This window comes from Neovison vison, chromosome 3 (assembly GCF_020171115.1).
Source record: "Neovison vison isolate M4711 chromosome 3, ASM_NN_V1, whole genome shotgun sequence".
NCBI lineage: Eukaryota > Metazoa > Chordata > Mammalia > Carnivora > Mustelidae > Neogale > Neogale vison.
Genome location: NC_058093.1, coordinates 163,671,999 through 163,693,460, shown reverse-complemented (window position 1 = coordinate 163,693,460; position 21,462 = coordinate 163,671,999). Strand labels below are relative to the sequence as shown.

At 33.8% G+C, this 21,462-nt stretch overlaps 1 protein-coding gene and 1 pseudogene across 3 annotated transcripts in view; both read right to left on the bottom strand.

Annotated features, from left to right (window-relative positions):
* TRAPPC8 (trafficking protein particle complex subunit 8) overlaps positions 1-21,462 on the bottom strand; it is a 76,253-nt gene that overhangs the window by 23,172 nt on the left and 31,619 nt on the right. For all 3 annotated transcript variants that reach the window (XM_044243215.1, XM_044243216.1, XM_044243217.1), the window contains exons 12-20: positions 16,149-16,280; positions 11,879-12,103; positions 10,817-10,925; positions 8,791-8,985; positions 8,087-8,217; positions 6,180-6,254; positions 5,571-5,697; positions 5,009-5,163; positions 2,102-2,544 (exon numbers count right to left, since the gene is read on the bottom strand). In XM_044243215.1, coding sequence (XP_044099150.1) covers positions 2,102-2,544; positions 5,009-5,163; positions 5,571-5,697; positions 6,180-6,254; positions 8,087-8,217; positions 8,791-8,985; positions 10,817-10,925; positions 11,879-12,103; positions 16,149-16,280 — 1,592 coding nt within the window. The remainder of the gene's footprint in view (positions 1-2,101; positions 2,545-5,008; positions 5,164-5,570; positions 5,698-6,179; positions 6,255-8,086; positions 8,218-8,790; positions 8,986-10,816; positions 10,926-11,878; positions 12,104-16,148; positions 16,281-21,462) is intronic.
* Positions 21,074-21,225, bottom strand: LOC122903687 (annotated as a pseudogene).

The following is a 21,462-nucleotide window of genomic DNA, read 5'->3' as shown; positions in this document are numbered from 1 at the left end:
TTTGTATATTTTGGATTATAACCCCTTATTCAATGCATGATTTGCAAATACCTTCTCCCATTCAGTAGAATGCCTTTTTGTTTGCTGATGGTCTCCTTCACTGGGCAAAGGCTTTCTAGTTTAGTGTGATCCCATTTGTTTTAGCTTTTGTTGCCCTTGACTGAAGAGACCCCAAAAAAACATTGCTAAGATCAATGAACGTCAAAGAGCTCACTGCCTATGTTTTTCCTAGAAGTTTTATGCTTTCAAGTCTTACATTCACATCTTTAATCCAGTTTGAATTTATTTTTATGTATGGTATAAGATAATGGTCCAGTTTTCCCAATATCATTTATTGAAGAAACTATCTTCTCCATTATATATTCTTGCTCCTTTTGTCATAGATTAATTGACCACATACACATACATTTATTTCTGGGCTCTCTATTCTGTCCCATTGACCTGTGTGTATTTTTGTGTCAGTCTCGTACTGCAGTGATTACTATAGCTTAGTTGCACAGTCTGAAATCAGGGCATGACAGCTCCAGCTTTATTCTTCTTCCTCAAGATTACTTTGACTGTTTGGGGTCTCTTGCGGTTCCATACAAATTTTAGGATTCTTTGTTCTAGTTCTATAAAACATGACATTGGTATTCTGATGAGGATTACACTGAATCTGTAGAGTGCTTTGTGTAGTCTGAACATTTTAACAGTATCAATTCTTCCGATTCAGGAACACAGTATATCTTTCCATTTGTTTGTGTCATCGCAATTTCTTTCATCGGTGTCTTATAGTTTTCAGAGTACAGGTCTTTTACCTCCTTGGTTAAATTTATTCCTAGGTATTCTTTTTTATGCAACTGTAAATAAGACTTTTCTTAATTTCTCTGATACTTCATTATTATAGTATAGAAATGCAATTAATCTCTGTATGCTAATTTTGTATCCTATGACTTTACTGAATTCATTTATTAGTTCTAACAGTTTCCCCTTTACTTGTTTTACACATTTTTTACACTGTAACCAAACTAATTATACTCAGTTTATAATTCCTAATTTACAAATCTTCATTTACATACAGTCACTCCCTGGAATACCCACTACTTTCTTGCCCATCCCCCTTGATATCCAAATTCTGAAGTCCTTACTTTCTTTGGAAGCTCATTTCACCACTACTGTATTCCACAAAGCCTTCCCTGACTGCCTCGGCCAGAGTATGCTCTATTGTCTTCTGAAGGAGAATTAATATTTACTGAGTATCTAAAATGTCCCCATTCTTATAAATACTGTTATTTTGCCCTCACAATAAGTCTTATAAGATATTTGAAATATTCCATTAATAAATGGAGTAACAAGGGGCACCTGGGTGGCTCAGTGGTTTAAAGCCTCTGCCTTCAGCTCGGGTCATGATCAGGGCCCTGGGATCCAGTCCCACATGCAGTTCTCTGCTCAGCAGGGAGCCTGCTTCTCTCTCTCTCTCTCTCTGCCTACTTGTGATCTCTATCAAATAAATAAATAAAATCTTTTAATAAATGGAGTAACAAAATCATTCCTAGTTAATTTTATAAAAATGATAATGTCACTATCACAAATAAAATAATTGCTGTTTAATAATATATAGGCCACCAACCCTTGTGAGCACCAAGGTTTGATTTCTTCGGTGAGCCTCATTACAACCCCACCTTAATCATCTGTTCTACAAATACATACTTTTTTCCCCACACATTCTTAGGAGTTAGGAGAGAGCGCACAGGGTTAAGAAAGGGTGAAACACAATAATTTTCTTGAAACAGGATGACTATAGCAGGCTGTCTTCATATACAAGTGGTACCAGTGAATTTCATTATTACGTGATAACTTTGGCCAGAGTACTTGATTTTATTAAAGAATCATGAGGTTTGTAAATAAAAGCCACTAAAAAGATTAGGTAACCTCATTTTTTGTACTTTTGGCTACTTAGAATTTATATTAGGGACAGGCTCAAATATAAACATCATGCATAATTTGGAAGGGGATAACTTCTTAAGAAACAATGATATGTTAACAAATATCAAAATGTTTATTTGAATTTGTACATATACATTAAACACAGGTTAAATCTAGAAAGTTTTATAATACTCACCGTATTTTAGGCTGCTTTTGAACACTTTCATAGTAAAACAAAAAGTTAATTTCATGGACACCTTCTTCATCTGGCCCACGTAACCACATTGGTAGCTGAACTGAAGCTCCAGGTAGAAGAACAGCGTCAGGAAGGGGAACAGGAATCACCTCTGGCTGACTCCCTATGCCAATGCCAAAGTCTACAGAGGAAGCTGATGACACGAGTGCTGTACACACAGAGGTAGAATCTGTCACAACAGTCTTGTAAGCACTACAGTTCTCAGAAGCTGAGGGACTTAGTGGTGTTAGAGCAGCTGTGTTACCACCAAAAGTAAAGAACTCTGGACGTTTAGAAACAACCTTCAATCCAGTAAGAGGACATTTGCTGACATTGACAAATTCTACATAGGCTTTTCGGATTTCACCACAGAGGAGCCCTGTAGGAAAATGTATAAAGAACACCTGCATTGGAGGGAAAAAATATCATTATATTGTCTGTTAAAAATTCCAAACCTCCAGTGAGTAACAATTTAAGATGCTACGTTTCTTTACTAAAGGTTTACAATTATTTTATTAATTCTCTTTGATATCTCCCTGAATATATATGGCAATTAACACTCCATTTTACAAAAGATGAGACAGAGATAAATGCTATTCAGTAGCAGATTGCAGAGTTATGAATTAAAAATAAAACATCAGTGACAAGGGAGCTATGAACAAAACTTGGCCAACTGTATAGAGACTATGGGCAAGTTAGTTATAAGTAATTTAACATGGCTATGTGAATTAATTTATCAGTTAAAAGTCCTTATTCAAGGTCAACTTGAAAAATAATGCAACTATTTTTTACACATCATTAAGATGCAAAAATCTTAATGTTTCCATTTTTCCAATGCAAAAATATTGTTTCCTTTTAAAAGGAAACAATGTACATATCCATGATTCCATATCCATAATTTTAAAACCTAAAAAGCTCTGAACAACCTCAAACTTTTAGTAACTCACATGGGAGTTAAACCTGATCTGATTTACCCTTTCCCATTCAGTATGACATTCATGTGGTTCATTCACCCAATATTAATATGCTTGATTTCTAGATGCTACCACAAATCCAGTAGGGGTTACTTAACACTTTGGATATAAACACACACACACACACAATTTCTAAAAATTAAGAATAAAAAATTATTTCCAACACACATCTGGCCTCAGGATTTCAGATAAGTGAATGTGAAGCTATACTGGAGAAGGAGAAATATGGGCTAACAAAATCACCTAGTAAGTTATTTGCACTTAAAAGATACTTAAGTGTAAATGTCAGATACTGACAATATCTAAGAAAAAAGGAATATAAAGGTACAAGTATAGGGAAAAAATGTTCTATGGGGCCCCTGCCTTGGGCTCAGGTCATGATCCCAGAGTCCTGGGATCGAGCCCCGCATCAGGCTCTCAGCGGGGAGCCTGCTTCCTCCTCTCTCTCTGCCTGCCTCTCTGCCTACTTGTGATCTCTCTCTCTCTCTCTCTGTTAAATAAATAAATAAAATCTTTAAAAAAAAAATGTTCTAATAAAGTTATGGCTGACAGTCCCACAGGAGTTATTAAAATCTAGTGGAAATACTTATTTTTTTTTTAATTTTATTTGAGAGAGCTAGCAAGAGAGCATGGGGGGCAAGGGGAGAAGCAGCCTCCAACACAGGGCTCAATCCCAGGACCCTGGGACCACAACCTGAGAAGAAGGCAGACACCTAACCAACTGAGCCATCCCCAGAAATATCTATGTTTCTTAATCTAAATTTGAATGGAAATTCACTATGGCCACAGTCTTAAGAAGCAGATAAATTCTGCAGACATCAGAAGCTTGAAAAACAGGTATGAGAAAATAAGCAATTAATTCAGAAATCTAAAACACAGGTCAAGAAGAAAAAAAAAAAAAGGCATAAGGTTGTATTAAAGACACTGACTATGTACTGATTTAGCCAGTGTCAAATAAATTTAGTCAAATAAGTTAAAATCTGTGAAGGAACGTAAATTTTGAGATAATATGCCAAAAACAGTTGAAAGAGTATACAGTAAAATACACAGACACATGAATACTGTCAAGGCTAAGGCATTAGTAAAATGGGAAGGGGGCTGGAATTAGCAGAACAGTGATGCACCATGTGTAGATATTCGGTAATGTACCTTCAGAATAAAAATTTTACTGAATATTGGCTCTTTAAGAATAATCAGTATATCTAGCCTTTACTTCAAACACATAGATGCTAAAAGTCCTTTTGGTGACAGCTTCAAATTTAAATGGCAAATAAGATTAAGACTCAGGACTCTCATTTCCACTAATTTATCCTGAAGCTGTGAGTGTGTGAGTAGAAAATGATATACATAAGGTTATTCACTGTGGTTTTATTGGTTAACAGTGAATGACCAGACACAAATCAAATATCTACCACACAAATCTCACTGAATAATATATACAACATAATGCCTATATACACAACATACACACAACATAATGCTTACACAGTGGGGGACTCAAAGAGGACTGCTCTTCTACTTTTCCTTTTTTAAGATTTTACCTATTTATTTGACACAGAGAGAGAGAGCTCACACACAAACAGGGCAAGTGGGAGAGGGAGAAGCAGGCTCTCTTATCCAAAAAAGCCATTGATTTTAATAAACAAAGTCACTGATTTTAATAGTGTTTCTTAAATGTATTTTCACAATTTCCATTAATAATCTGAGATTTATATATTATAACCTGGCAGTGATTTTTCTTTGTGAATTAGATCTATTTAACCTAGCTTAATAATAATTAAAAAGTATGGTTCAATGTAGTATCAGTAACTTCAAAGTTTAAAATTAATAGACTGAAAATATTATGACCTTATAGATAATTTATTAAACCATGAAATTTTAAAAAGTGAAATACCTCCAATAGCGGCATTTCCTCTGTGATAATGGGATCTAAACGTCGATCAGGACCATATTTAATAGATGTTTTCTCTTCTTTCGTATTGTTAAGTCGAGGACCTTGAATTTCTAAATCCTGTCTCCCTCGGACTGACATACTCAAGGAATGTTTTCCTGAAACAAAAAACAATCAATGCCCTAAAATAATTTGGTATGTTAAATGACACCAATTTAGCTTAAATACTATAGCTTTCAGATTATTTCCAGAAAAATCCTAAACAATTATTGACTGGCACGGTTAATCAAAGAATGAAGTGTATTTTATTTTTATGTTTAACCACACCCCTATATGTGGATTAATTTCTCATTAGGATTTACTTGTTTTACATATACAAAATACATTAGAAGGGAATAAATTCGTTTATTTTTGCAGCAATGGCAGAGTTTAAAATAACCCAAATAACCTAAGTGCCTTTGTTAAGGTACATTAAACCTATTTTTAAAACACCTCATTTTCATTCATTTATTTACGGAGACTTAATTATTAGTTTTGTATCTGTTTAGTAATGCTATAGTTTTACCTGTGTGACATCCAGGAAGAGCACCAATGCCATCTACTGTCATGCAGCCCTGAATAGTGCCAAGATTATAAACAACTCCCAGAATATGCAGCTCCCCTATGTGATGGGGAAAGAGCTTTAGTCTTGCCTGTGGAGATATTTAAGCCACTCTTATTATGTTTTCATAATATCTTAAATAGCACAATACCTAAATTTTGCAATACTGTAAAAATATAAACTTATGACCTAAACTTTTGAATAATCAATTAATTTCTTATTTTGAAAAGCATCTTCTTCAAAAGAAGATACAGGCTTGGATCTTTATTAACACTTCGAGTCAACAAAAAAACAAAATATTCTGGTCAAGCAAATGTTACATGAAATTACCACACTGACCAACTCCAAAAAAGCAAAAAGTTTTCATCAGGCTTCTTTGGAAATTAACAAACCAAAGACCTCTGCAAATCTACTCTTTCCACCAATTTCCTCTTAAGCAATTCCTGTTTCTTAACCTTCCAAATTTTAGCTTTTAAGAAAACTAGGCTATAAAATAAACTGAATTGATTTTTAAAATTTGTTTGCATCTTACTTTTTCAAAGGCGTAAGACAAAAAAACAATAAAATAGTTACCACTTTAGATTCTTCACTATTAATTAAAAATTCTGAAATAACTTCAGTTCCAATCATTACAGGTTCACCCGTTACCTGAAAAATAAATTATTTTGTAAAACATACACTCTAATAAAGGAAGTACCAGAATATTAACATTCCTATACATCAATACTTAAGAACAATAACAATAATTATAGTTAGCATTTATTAGGTTCTTACTATGTGCTAAGCAATAAGCAAACTTTCACACCTGGAGTAAAGCCACGCAGTAGTAGAATGCGTGTTATATACATTTTTTCATTTCATTCAGTCCAATTCAAGTGAGGAGGGTAAGTGAGCTACTCAAAGTTGCAGCCACCAAGAGGACAAAACTTCAACAAATAAAAGTTCAGTTACTAATCATCAACAATGGCTGAAATGGACACTTAATCTTGCAATAAGAACAAATTTCTCCATCTTTTACTCTGATTAGCCTCATTTTCCAAATTAGCCAATTATAAAAAGAAGTAATGACACCTAAACAAGATGCATAAAAGACTGGTGGCCAATAAGGGCAGTAAGAGAGAGCAAAAAAAGCCCGTGTCCTCCAATTCAAGGACTTCTGTAAGAGACTATAATCTCTGGTCATGCAACAAAGCAGAGTTAACTAATTTACACTTGGGCTAAAGCTGGTCCTCATAAACACTGTTTTACTTTTACCATGAAGTTAGTTACTTCACATAATAAATAAAAATTACATTTCCCTAAATTCCAGGTCAGCATCTTAATCCATCAGAAGTTTATGAAGAAATCCAGAGTTTAAAACTTACAGGAAAAAGTATTAATTATACAAAATGAAAATTTTCACTCAACTTTAATAAACCTCCTTTAAAATCTAGCAGTACACAGACTAATACACTTAAAAAGCTAATGAATCTTTTTAAAAAAACTTTCCCCAAGAGTAAACAGTTTATAGACTTCTAACTTATATTCTAGGCATCTAAAAAATATTAGAAAAATTCAAGAGGTTGCTAGAATTCCAGTCAGAATATGAACCTACAAAATCTCAATCTTTCAAACTATTCACAATGAGTATAAATAATCACAAAACACCTTTAATGGACTTAACCGACAAGACTTTATATAAGGCAATCCTTAAATATCAAAATACTTCAAGAGAAATAATTTATACTAAAGTTAGTATGACATACATCTTCTTTCAAGTTCTCCCTCCATAAATCAGTGCCAAAATGCTGGGATATTTCCCAGTTCCAAAAGTTTTTTTTTTTCTTTTCTTTTTAATAAGAACACTTAATGCAGCAAAGAAGAGATATGCAATCCCATGTGCTGTTAGTGAAAAGCCTATTGGTATGACCTTTTGGGAAACTAACAGGGTACTAAAATACTTATTCCCTAAAATGTTTTAACTTCATGCCCAGGAATCTTTACTATAGAAATTATCAGGATAAAATACTATACACCCAAATTTTTACCATTGTATGATGATGACAGTAAACAAACAGAAACTTCTACAACAACTATTAGTGGAGAGATACTAGAGGAGCTTACAGGTCATCCACAGTGGAATATTATACAGAAATACTGAGACATTTTACTATCAAAATATGCATATGAATCAACACAATAAAAAAAACATATGCAATATGAAAGAATCCCATATATGAAAGAAAACAAAAAAATGGAAATGACTGGGAAGATACAGAAAAGTGTTAAAGCAGTTATTTCTAAATACTGAGAAGACAGTTTTACTTTTCTTTATATTCTTCGTATACACAATTTTCAAAAATAAATATGTCATACTTTTTATATATGCTTTTTAAAATAAGCATAAAAAAGAATATGTACAGCTCACTGAATAGAAAAAAATGAAATGTTAGCAACTATTACTGAAACATGCTTATTACAAATACCTTTTAATAACTTACTAGTTCTTTAACTTCTTCATTATCCTTTCCACTACTATCTTTGGGTTGAAACTTCCACAGCAATGACAAATCAGTCAACAAAAGTGGAACCTTCAAAGGATTTCTAAAAGCCACTTCCACTGTTATTGGTTCTACAAAAGAAAGGCCTAAATTAATAACAAACCCCACCTATTACCCTATGCTTCAATTCTCTAAACACACCTTACTTTCACAACTCTGTATTTTTGCCTAGACTATTCCTTACCACCTTGTACATGTCCATGGATTTAGTTTTTAAATGACTTCCTCTAGGGGAGCCTGGGTGGCTTAGTCAGTTAAGCGGCTGCCAAAGCTCAGATCATGATCTCAGGGTCCTGGAATCGAGCCCCGCGTCGGGCTCTCTGGTCAGCAGGAAATCTACTTCTCCCTCTCACTCTCCCTCTATGCTCTAATAAATAAAATCTTAAGGGAAAAAAAAGACTTCCTCTAGAAGATTTCCCCCCAATTTCTATGTATTAACAAATGTCATTCTCTCTTCTATATTCCAATAGCACACTATATGTACCAGTATCAGAGCCCACAATGCCTAGTTTTATACATGCAGCTCACTAAGTTATATTTCCAATTTATTTTTTCATGCCTTCCAGTGTATCTGCTGTAAGACAGACGAAATTTGATTTTGTAAATCAAAGAAAAAACCATGAATAAAAATTCAAGTATATCACCTTCTACAACTGCCAGTGGAAATCTTGAGTTATCCGAGTAACTATTCAAACAGTATTGTGTGGGGTAGAAATTGGTTGGAATTACTCCTCTGTTGACCACAGCTACAACCTGTTCTTCAAGTTCTCGCCACTGCTGAGAGGACTCAGAATCATACTCCTGATCAAGACTTACATGAGTGGCTGCTTGCTTTTCACCTAAAAAAAAAAGTCACAATTCAGCACATGTATACTAACACCTGCCCTCAAATGAGACATATTTTAAATAAAAATCCAAGGTAGCCAAGTAAATATATATACATACACACTCACTCATGCCTGTTTAATTACCTGAGAGAAAAATATTCTCTTAATAACCCTAGCCTAAATGGAACTTGACTTATAATATTCTTGTTCTTTTCTTCTTAACTCTGAAAGAATATGTTTTTCTTAATATTTCACAATTTCAAATAAAATACTTCAAACATACAGAAACACACGGAGAATAACAAATATTTATACATTGAAATTTAACAAATGTCAACGTTTGTCATAAAATCCCAAATATTCTTTATGTTACAAATAATTAAAGTCCTCTGTGTAACCCTCCCAAATCCTATTTCTCTCCTTCATCTCTACTAGCACTTCTTGCCAGAGCTATTCCAAAACTGAAATACAGTGTTTTCATCCATATTTTTTACTTTGCCACATATTAGTGTATACGTAAACAATGTATGCATTGGATGAATTGGTTTGACACTAGAAATTTATATAAATGGAATTACATTTGATTGATCATTCTGTAACTTTTTTCACTCAACATTATGGTGTATTATCCATACTGAAACATGTAGAACAATTTCATTCATGTCCTATAGCATGAATCCATTACATAAATATACCAAAATTTATCAATTCAGCTCCTCTATCATTCTAGTATTTTTTACTATTAAAACCAATCCTGCCATAAACATTTTCATAAATATACATACATATATATTTGCATATATATATATAATAAGATTTATTTATTTATTTTAGAGAGAGAGAGGAACAAATAAGGACAGAGAGAGTCTCAAGCAGACTCTACATTGAGCACGGAGCCCAACACACAGCATGATCCCAGGACACTTAGACCACAACCCAACCCAAAACCAAGAGTTGGACACTTAACCAACTGCACCACCCAGGCACCCACTGATGAATATTTTTAAATTTTATACTAAATCTCAAGGAGAAACATATTAATAAGTTCAAATATAAGAATGCTTAGAATTACAAAGTTTACTTTAACTTATTTACACTTTTGGCCCAGTACTGCCATTCTAAGATTCAATCCTTAGAAAATAAGCCTGTATTTTAAAAAGACTTACAAGAAGAACAGAATATTGGCAACTGTTCTCTGCTACTACGTATATTTGAAATTTCTATAACGAAAAGTTAAGAAAACAAGTTTTAGGGGCGTCTGGGTGGCTCAGGGGGTTAAGCCACTGCCTTCAGCTCAGGTCATGATCCCAGAGTCCTCGGATCAAGTCCCGTATCAGGCTTCCCCTGCTCTGCAAGGAGCCTGCCTCTCCCTCTCCCTCCACCTGCCTCTCCCCCTGCTTGTGCTCTCTTTCTCTCTGTCAAATAAATAAAATACAAATCTTTTTAAAAAAAAGTTTTTCCACAAAAATGTCCATCAAACATAATTTTATATAAGGAAAAGAAGGAAACAGTCCAACTATTAGCAAATATTAAAGCAAATATTAAAGTACTTCATTTATATGTATTGAATAAAGTATCTTACAGCCATTAAAAATGTTCAATAAGATTATGTGAGAAAACCCATTATAATTGTAGCTATTTTGTTTTTATTTTTAGCTTTTAGAGCTGGAAGGAAAACCCTCAAGTACTGGTTATCTTCAGTTGGCAGGATGATAAATGATACAGTACAGAGTTACTTATTTTCAAATATGCTTTAGCAATTACAACATCATTTCTTAAATAAAGAAAAAAAACACTTAAAAAAATAGTCACTATGCAACAAGGCCAAATAAAATTTACAAACCATCTGCTGGTCGTCTGTCATGGCCAAAGAAAACCCGTGTTGCTGAACTGTTAATATATGGTAAAGGTAGCTGTGGTAAAGGACCATCTGGTGATAGCTGACTTACATTCTAGGAGAAATAGAGAAGAAGAATTTTTTGAGAAAACTCCACTTTCTTTGTATCTCCCTTTTCATTTTTTAATATGTAAGGAATTAAAAATATGTTAAGCAAGAATATTAAAATAAAGAATTACTAGTTTTACTTGATATATCAGCCATAAACTTTTAAATAACATTTATTCTAGCCAAGAGAATCTTCCTCAAGTTCCTCAGCTAATTGGCTCTCTTTGGATGTGAAAACTTCCAAATACTATTGTATGCCCTTTACTTCCTGTGACTCTTTACAGCATCCTATCTGTTAAAATTCTAACCCATTTGATCTCAAATTAATAAAGAATGAAAGCATATTTTCTGCAGGATAGATAAAATATTCATTATTCACAAGTCTTGAAGAAAAAATTTTTAAATTTGAAAAAATTTTAAACTTAAAAAATTTGAAAGGTAAGTTTTTCCCTAAAACAATGTTTTGTATTTTCTAACCCCCTGTCTCAGTGAAGTATTTTTCCTTCCTATTAATTTTTCTGGGTTAGACCATAATATGGCCACTTCCCATAGACACATACCTTTTCATCTTTCATAGGAAAAAGAAAGGAATATATTTTTTCCAAAGAATGGTATGAGGACCCAATATGTTACAAAATTTGTTATGATTCAAAAAAAATAATAATGAAGAAGGAGCCTAGAAAGTCATGGCATCTCTTCCTTTTTTTTCTTTTTAAGTTCCAAGAATACGCACAGATCAAATGTTTATGGAATATTAAAATTCCCTTTTAAAGATCTGTAGAAGGGCAATGGAACTCAGATCTATGGCCGAAGGGCATAATGCCACATTTTATTATGACAGATAATTATATAAATTCTAAGAAAACCATTTTATTGAACTCCTACTAAAGGAGTTTCTTTTTTTTAAACTAAAAACAATGACTTAAATTTTAATATCTACTACTAAAAACAAGTATTCACCTTGTAAACATAAAGATACTCTCTGAGGAAGGCCCCTTGTTGAGCAGCAGACTGTTTGCTTTCATTGATTAAAATATGCCTAAAAGCAGACACAGCATTGTCCAGTTGCCTAAGGGTATATGACTGGCGGCCAATAGTGAAGTTAATATGATCCTCTGCAAGAGACCAGCCTTTTCCCTTGTAAACTTGCATGGCTTGACAATAACAGCGCAAAGCATGCTTTTTCTGAAAGAAAATAAACAAAAAGTATTAAAATCCAAACTTCTCTTGGACTAGAAAAAGTAAACACACACATAATCACGAACCTGGTAACTGGTGCTTTTAACAAAGACTAGAATGATGAAACAATGAAACTAACATTTATGAAGACCCCTTTGCAATTATTACTAAAAAATAAGAGGTCCTGAAGCAGGCAAGTGACTGCTTTGTCCAAGAGCAGGAAGACTAAGAAGTCAAAAATAATCATGACTTTATGAAAAACCATCTGGAAGTTTTCAGAGAGTAGCATACAGAGTCATAAATTAGGTTGTTATTTTATAACTGAGAACTATCTTACTGATTGTGTTACGGTCATCTCTATACCACGGCACTGGGCTGAATGCTAACTAAACTATGATTTTGTTTGGTAATAAGAGTATGGTATATTCTTTTCTTTTGCCCACTGCTATATTCTGCCACACTTGTGAGCAGATATTTGGCATTAATTGCCTATTACTGAAACCCCCTGAACTCAGACAACCTCTATCTTAAAACTGGGATTTGGATGGGACGCCTGGGTGGCGCAGTTGGTTGGACGACTGCCTTCGGCTCAGGGCGTGATCCTGGAGTCCCGGGATCGAGTCCCACATCAGGCTCCCAGCTCCATGGGGAGTCTGCTTCGCTCTCTGACCTTCTCCTCGCTCATGCTCTCTCTCACTGTCTCTCTCAAATAAATAAATAAAATCTTTAAAAAAAAAAAAAAAAAAAAAAAAAACTGGGATTTGGTACCAAGGAAGAGGCTTCACTCCACTAACCCTGCTTCAGAGTATACTCTTGTACTTAACTCCCCTCTCCAGGGTAGATTACAACTTTGTATCCTGTACAGCCAGAACTGCTTGTTTTTTTTCTCAAGAAAATGTTTTCCTGGTAAAAAATTAAGCAAATCAAAATAATGTGCCACTTAATAGCATGCAATTTAAGAACTCAGTCTCTCTTCTGTGATATTCCTACAAAGATACCCAATCCAAATCTCACTGTGAGGAAACATCAAACACCAGACAAACTGAGAGACACTCTATAAAAATAATTGGCCTGTAATCTTCAAAAGTATCAAGGTCATAATGTCAAAGGATCCTTCTGAACAGGATCCTTATGCTATAAAGGATATTTACGGGACACTGGTTGGAGGATTAGCTAGTGGTACTGTATTAGTATTAAGTTCTTGATTTGATTGCTATGATTATATAGGAGAAAAAGTCTTTTTTCTAGAAAATGGGAAATACGTCCTGAAATATTTGGGAGTAATGAGGCACCAGGTAGATAACTATCAAATCGCTCAGGTAAAGTTTCTGAACTGTACTTAAAACTTTTTTGTAAGTTTGAGATTGTTTCAAAATAATTTTAAGTGATATTTCTTGATCTCCATACTTCTTTTAGTAAAAAGGAACACAAACATTGAGTCTTAAAAACTGAGATACAAGAAACAATATGTCAAAATGTTGAGTTCAAGTGCATTTTTACGATTTCTTGGAAAAGCATCTAAAGAGATTTAAAAGGTAACAAGGATTTCAAGTCTGCCTATTAAAGTAAAAATTGAAACAGGGGTATACTGTGTCTAGGGGTATATGGGACACAAACACACACACCCTCTCTAGCAATTTCTTAAATTTTTTACCAATTTTAATCTTCAGAAATGTCAATTCCTTTTTTAAAATTCCTTACTGGAAAACTAACAGTAAAAAAAGGAACTATTAAAAAATGCTGGGGACAAGAAAAGCAATTTGGCACAAACTCTCAGACAGAGAGGACTGAGAAATGGCCTTTCTATATACACATAATCTTCTCTAAAATCCTCTAATCTCAGCCAACAACACATTTTAATGGAAATGTCATAAAAAGTGCTGCTTCTGAGGAACAACTTGGCCTCACTGAAAACCATTTTTGTTCTATGTCCCACCTTCCAAGGAAGATACTGCTCTTGACCAACTACAACAGGACATGTATTTATTTTTCCAATAGAAGAGCATTTCTAGTTATACTTTTAGTTTCTATATACCGACTGAGAAAGAGATTTTCTGGATGCAGGGTTATATACAGAGTGGTCACAAAATACAGAACTGGGTACCATGGAATCACTAACTCCACAAGATAACTAGAGTTAAAGATGATTACTAAGAGGGTGCCCAGGTGGCTCAGATGGTTAGGCATCTGCCTTCAGCTTGGGTCATGATCCCAGGGTCCTGGGATCGAGCCCCACATAGGGGGTCTCTGCTCAGCAGGGAGTCTGCTTCCTCCTTTCTCTCTTTCTCTCTCTCTCTCCCTGCCTCTCTAACTACTTGTAGATCTCTGTCAAATAAATAAATAAAATCTTAAGCCACTCAGGCGCCCCCAAAGGTAGCATTTTTAATTTGCATGTATTTCCTAGAAGTAACATGTCCTATAATCTCAGAAGATGAAACATGAGTGGTTGTTTCCAATACCAATGACATCATCATGTTCATAAATGAAACCATTCATAAAAGTGGACAAAGATGTGGAGAAGGATGACTTATTTTTAATAAGAGACAATGGATCATTCCTAATGGGGTATTTAATTTTCCTCCCAAGCAAAGGGAACCACATGCTTATTACATTTTCAAAAAAACATTTTTAAATGACAATAAACAATGGGATAACATGTTCCAAATGCATTTCCATTTACTATGGAAGAAGAGCTATGAGAAATGATACTTTAAAATTTTGTTCCCCTCTAGAACCTGAGAAATTCTAGTTGATGGAGTATATCAATTATTATAAATTGATATATTAAAAAGATATTTAATTTTAAAAATTTTTTAAAAATTTATTTATTTGATACAGAGAGAGAGAAGATCACAAGCAGGCAGAGAGGCAGACGGAGAGAGGGGGAAGCAGACTCCCTGCTAAGCAGGGAGTCTGATGTGGGGCTCGATCCCAGGACCCTGAGATCATGACCTGAGCTGAAGGCAGAGCCTTAACCCACTGAGCCACCCAGGCGCCCCTCAGAAATATTTTTACAGTTTTGTATCTAATATAAATAAATTGGAAAAAAATATATATATATAAAGCAAATTCACCTATTTCCTAACTTGCTAGTTTCCAAAAATAAAAGGAGGAACCCAATCTTGAAATACTTGTTTTTTAAAATCATGGCATTCTCACATGAAATTGAGAGTAATTTTTGAATGCTTTTTTTTCTTTGCACCGTTTTAATAACATATAATTTAAAATACTGACATGTTTGTTTAGACAGACTTTGAAAAATAGAAGTATGTTCATAAAAATTCATTATTAACCAAATTTTTTAAGTCTTCGTATTTCCCTATGATATAAAAAACTCCTTAAGAGATAAGATTATGGTTTTACAGTACATACGAAGCTCCTTGTATGGTTCCAGGAATTCAGAGATGATTCTTCAATCCATACTTATCTATATTTACAGTAAACCATGACTTACTGCTGCTACCACTCTGCCTCTAACAATTCTCCCTCCAACTAATAATTAAAGGGGCAACTGGGGCTGGAGAAATCGCTCTAAAATAATAAATATCTCTCCAACCCAACTGCTTCCAGGGAAAAGAGAGACAGGATTTCTACTCACTAAATATTTAGTAAATATCATTATAAGGCACTTTGAGAAATAACAGAAGACCAGAGCTGAAGCAGAGAGTCCAGCCACTGTGAAGGATAATTAAAATTGTTTAAATGCATTCAGTATATCCAGCCCTTCATATGTATGATTTGTTTTATCCTCACAAAAATTTGGGCAAGACTCCAAAATCCCAAAATAAATACAAAAACTGAGGCTCAGAGAAGTAACTTAAACCCAAGTCAAGTTGTGAGCAGATCAAGATTAAAACCCACATTTATCTAAATCCAAATCTCATGCCCTTACCAATATAACACATTACCTCAGAACAGAATTTGCTTCCATTTTTAAGATTAATTTTAAAATCATAAAAAATTGATGAATGGCGTACATTTATAAAATAAATAGCTAATAACAAAAATTAAAATAAACTATTACTTTTTTTTTTAAAGAAAATACACTCACCTGCCCAGCTTTACTAAACCGATGGCCTGCCAATATCATATGAAATGCATATTTTCTAACCATGGGACTCTTCATGTTTATAAAGCAATGTGCCGCCTGCTCCAAAAGAAGTGCACTTCGAAGATCAGAATCCTATTGAATGTTTAAAAAAAAAAATAAGGTTAGTTTCACAGAATTAAAAGCAAAAAGATAACTGGTAAAAACCATTTACTTTCTAAAAATAATATATAGTATTTTCACTATGTAGCATAAGAGAATCTGAGGGCAGAAATCAAAGGGCAATCCAATCTTGATGATTCTTTCTTCCAATAAGCATAAATTTTTCTTGAAATCCTTAAAAAAATTCCCTACTATTAAATATTTTCTTTTGTTTTTCATAAAGCCAAATGTCTGGTTATAATATGCAGTGTATAATAAATCTCTGAAGAAATGCAATCCCTTTTCAAATGGCAAAAAAAAAAAAGTACATAAACTGAGAATACAGATATACTGATTAAAGACAAACCAGAAAGGAGAGCACAGAAAACAACAGATTCGCACAATTTCTTCAGGAAATTGATCTAAGATATCCAATAGCATATTTCCATTTACCCAAGAAAAAAAGGAAAAATAAAAGAGAATGTATGTAGAATATGAAATAATCTACTCTCTGCTTTATCCTCTATTAAGTTTACTGTATGTAAAAGCAATTCTCAATTTTTGCTTAATTCAAGAATACCAAAGTGACTGCTTTTCAGTAAGAAGTTCAGAAGGTTTCCCCTTCAAAGATTATCCCAGCTATTAGCATTATTAGTAAATGGTACAACTCAAATTAGTTTCCACTTCAATGGACTCTTACATTAGTGTCTACAAAAACCACATACTACATTTACATCCTCCTCCATAAGGACAACCTTTCAAATGAAAGAGCCATCACCACTTTACAAATAACAGAGAAAGTAGTGAAGGATGCTGATCAAGTATCAACAACATTTTCACCAAAACTTTCTCTAGGTTTTCAGCTATTCTCAAGCTGAACTTACCATGCCCTTCCATGTGTTCTGCTGCCATTATTTTCCCCAGGGAGAGTTGAAAACAGAAAACATTTACTTTAAATGCAATAATGTCAACAAATTATAGTTACATCAAAAAAGTGCTCATAGATCACAGATTATTATAACTAATCTCTGCAGCAATCACAAAATTAGAGTAGAAACAGATGTGAGGAAACAATCTAAAAAGCATTCAGTAAATGGTAGATATTATTACCTAGTTCACCTCCCCTATGACAAAAACTTAATGATAAAACGTTTCTGTCCAAGTAAGATCCAAAACCTAATTAAATGGAAAAATCAGGAGTGTACAATTGACAAGCAGTTCTTATCCAAGAGTTAAGGGAGCAAGGGAGTGCATTCTTCATTTTTAGGAAAATGTTTTCTTCTTTAAAAATAATTTTTTTCCTTAAAGAATAAATGTTTGAAGAAAAAAAAAAGGTAAACATCTTTCTGCCCCATTCCATGCCTCATCTAACTTGCCAGACTAACTACTATCACCAGCGTGGTGGTGGTGTCATTTCTCCCTCTCTATATTTGTGCTTTTGTGTTAAATATATGTTTTCTAAAAATAAATGTAATTTTTCATACAGAATATTCTTTATCTCATTTTTTGGACTTAATATAGTATCATGGACATCCTTCTAAGACATCTATACTTCTTATTTCTTTTAAAGCTACATTGTATTCTGTTTATATAAATATTCCACAATTTGTTAATATGGTCTCAACTGACTAATTTAGTATTGCTATTAATTAATATTGACTAATTTAATATCATACTTTCACTACTTTTGTTATTATAAAAAAGTACTTTGGTAAACATCTTTATAAAACCATTTTTGAGTAATTATATATTTTTATTAGACACATTCCTGGAAGCAGAACTCAGTTACTGAAAGCTATACATATAGTTCAAATTCTATTTTTTTTTATTAATTTATTTTTTTTTTAAAGATTTTATTTACTCATTTGACAGAGAGAGATCCACTCAGAGAGAGAATGAGCAGAGGGCGAAGTAGGCTCCCCAATGAGCCAGGAGCCCGACATGGGGCTCAGTCCCAGGACCCCAGGATCATGACCTGAGCTAAAGGCAGACTTTAATCATCTGAACCACCCAGGTGCCACTATAGTTCAAATTCTAATCGACAGAGCCAAACTGTTACAAAAAAAGTAGTAACAATATATAATCTCATCAAGAAAATGAGAGTGTATGTTTTCCACTTTACTCAGTCAAAAATTACTTTAAAAAATTTTTACCTCTTTCATTAAAAAAAGATGACACTTTGCTCCTCAATATACATTTAATAGTAAGGGTGGTAATCTCTTCATACGTTTAAGGCTCTTTGTATTTTTTCTGTGAATTGCTCATTTATATTCTTTTGTGAATGGGTTTTTGTGATTATGTGGTTTGTAAGAGCCTTTTGTATACTTAATCAGTATTAGACCTTTGTCATACATTTGCAAATAGTATTTCCCAGTTTTGACATGAATGAGTTTTTTCTTTAGTAGTCAAGCATACTAACTTTTGCCTCTACAGCTTCAAGATACTGCATCAAACTATGAAGGAATGTTATTCCTAGATTTTTTAAAAAATGCTTTCCTGTATATTCTGGTGTATATATGTTTGTTTCTTTTTTTCATATAACTTAATCAAGCTATAACTATATTACCATGTAGCAAGTAAGTTAGGAATCCAACTCCAAATAGCTATGGGCTAGATGTCACAATACCATTTAGTGAATAACCTAAAGTTCTCCACTAATTTTAAATGACACCTAATTATATGTTATATTTAAAATCTCATTCTACTCTATTACTCTGTCTTATCACTGCAAATAGTTTTAATTTCTGTAGCCTTATAATACATCTTAATATGTGGAACAGGTAATTTCCTCTAAATACTTCTTCTGTTTCCAAATTTTATTTAGGCTTTTCAATAGCATTTCACAGTCTTTTTCTTAAAGTGCTATAAATTTATTCCTAGTATGTACACACAAACACACGCAGTCACATACAGATATAGAGCATAAATACATACATATTTTTTTAATTGCTTACGAGGCTTCATTAAACTAGAAAACTTGGAAGGGCAGCAATCCTGGGCATTCTAATTCAGATAAGGAACATGCCTTAGATATCTTCGATGGCATGTAAACGATTGTAATGTACAATCTAATTGAGACCAGCACAGTAAACCCTCAGCACTGTCAAATTTAGTACTCAAGGGCTGACCAATTTAGGAGACCAAGAAGTCCATAGCATATATCATTTCAGCTGAAGTAAAATTTCACTCTTGCATCCATATGGCAGTTGTCTGAGAAAGAAATGATCTGCTGAGCTGAATGCCCTACTCCCATGACTCCTGCAACTTTGTTCTTCTGCAGTCCCTGTCTCTTACAGTGACACCTATAGTAGAAAATATATTGCTTTAAACCAAAAAATAGCCCTGAAAAAAAAAATGACAACTGCCCTCAGTGTTGATGGAAGAAAAATGAAAGAATTTCACAAAGTGACAGTATTATCTAGAAAGCAGAGGCTTTTAATGAGTTGAAGAATAAAGTTTTATTTTAGTGTTAATTCATATCTATGATATGACAAGTCTATTATATATGCTCTACAAAGAACTAAGAAAAAAAAATCTGTGATACTATTTCAACAGGAATTCCAGCCTATGAACTTTGCCTGTAACCAAAGAGATAATTTTAAAAACTGCTACATTAACTTAAAACATGTGGATAAATATTGGGGAGGGGGAATCAACTGAGTTAGAGGATTCAATAAACACTTCCATAAAAACACAATGGATGTGGCACTGGTTGCACAGACTTAAATAAATCAAATCTCAAGGATGGCTTTCAGATTTTTGCCTTGTGCAACTGAAGTTAGTAGGAAAGATGCTACAAGCTGATCAGTTCACCACAGGAACAGTTCCTCCCAAGGTGGAGAAACTTGTAAAAACTGCTATTACTACCCCCAATAGTAAAAAAAACCCTCATTTACTGTGTTTTAATGCAGTAACAGACAAAGGGGCTATTAAGACCAGAATAAATGTTCAGCACAGAAACACAGACACAGTAGGGAAAAAGCATCACATCTTAAGCACCAAATTCAAACATACTGTCCTATAAGGTGGTAACTGTGGCGTGTTTTATCATTACCTGGGTTTGCTCTGTCATCCTGAGAATCCCAGCACATAACATGAATAAGATCCACTTGCCCATAAATTTACAGTCCAAAAAATAAAGCCAAAGTACAACTCTGTCCACCCAGACCTCATAGCTGTCTTTTCCAAAACAGTGCTACCAAAAACCTAGGAAATCTAATTCACTAATGTCAGGAATATGTAACTCTGCTGCTCCCTATCCACAAAGCAAGTGTACTTTTCACATATTATAAGCCTTTTTCATTGACAGAATGCATATAAAAAATACAATTAGTAGTTAAAATTTAACGTAATTTTATATACACTATACCCAGTAATCTTTACTTTCAAGTTATCTGAAAGAAATATCTAAAAGGTATAGCACAAAAAAACCACAGGAATGACAATTTCTAGGGAAATGTACCACCACCCATCCGACCTCTCATCCCTAAAATAACAGTTATAGTAAGTTTCTTCAATTTTTTTTTTTTAAAGATTTTCTTTATTTATTTGACAGGCAGAGATCACAAGCAGGCAGAGAGGCAGGCAGAGAGAGAGGAAGAAGCAGGCTCCCTGCTGAGCAGAGAGCCCGATGTGGGGCTTGATCCCAGGACCCTGGGATCATGACCTGAGCCAAAGGCAGCGGCTTTAACCCACTGAGCCACCCAGGCGCCCCAGTTTCTTCAAATTTGATGACAAAACAAATCATCCAGGTTTGAAAAGGTGAAAACAAACTTGGAAAGGAAAAAAGAATAATGACAGAAAATACAAGGTTGCAATGCAGACAGAAGAATTTGCTTCAAATAATTTTTATTCAAACTCCTAAAACCATAAATTGCCTTTACATTCACTGATAGTCCTTAGATTGCACTTGATCTTAGCCAAAAGGCCAAGAAGCGATGATAGTCCCTCGATTCAAAAACAGCAATATATTCAAACCGAAGTTAAGATTATTTATTACAATACAAAACATAAACACACTCAAGAATCTATATTCAGCTCTACTAAATAATTTATGTCTAGCAACTGTTCATTTTGGTCAATGTCCATGCAGTATCAATTACCTGACACTGTTAATATCATCCCTTAACCTAATTAGCTATCTTACAGAAAGCTTTTAGAATAATTAATGGTTCAG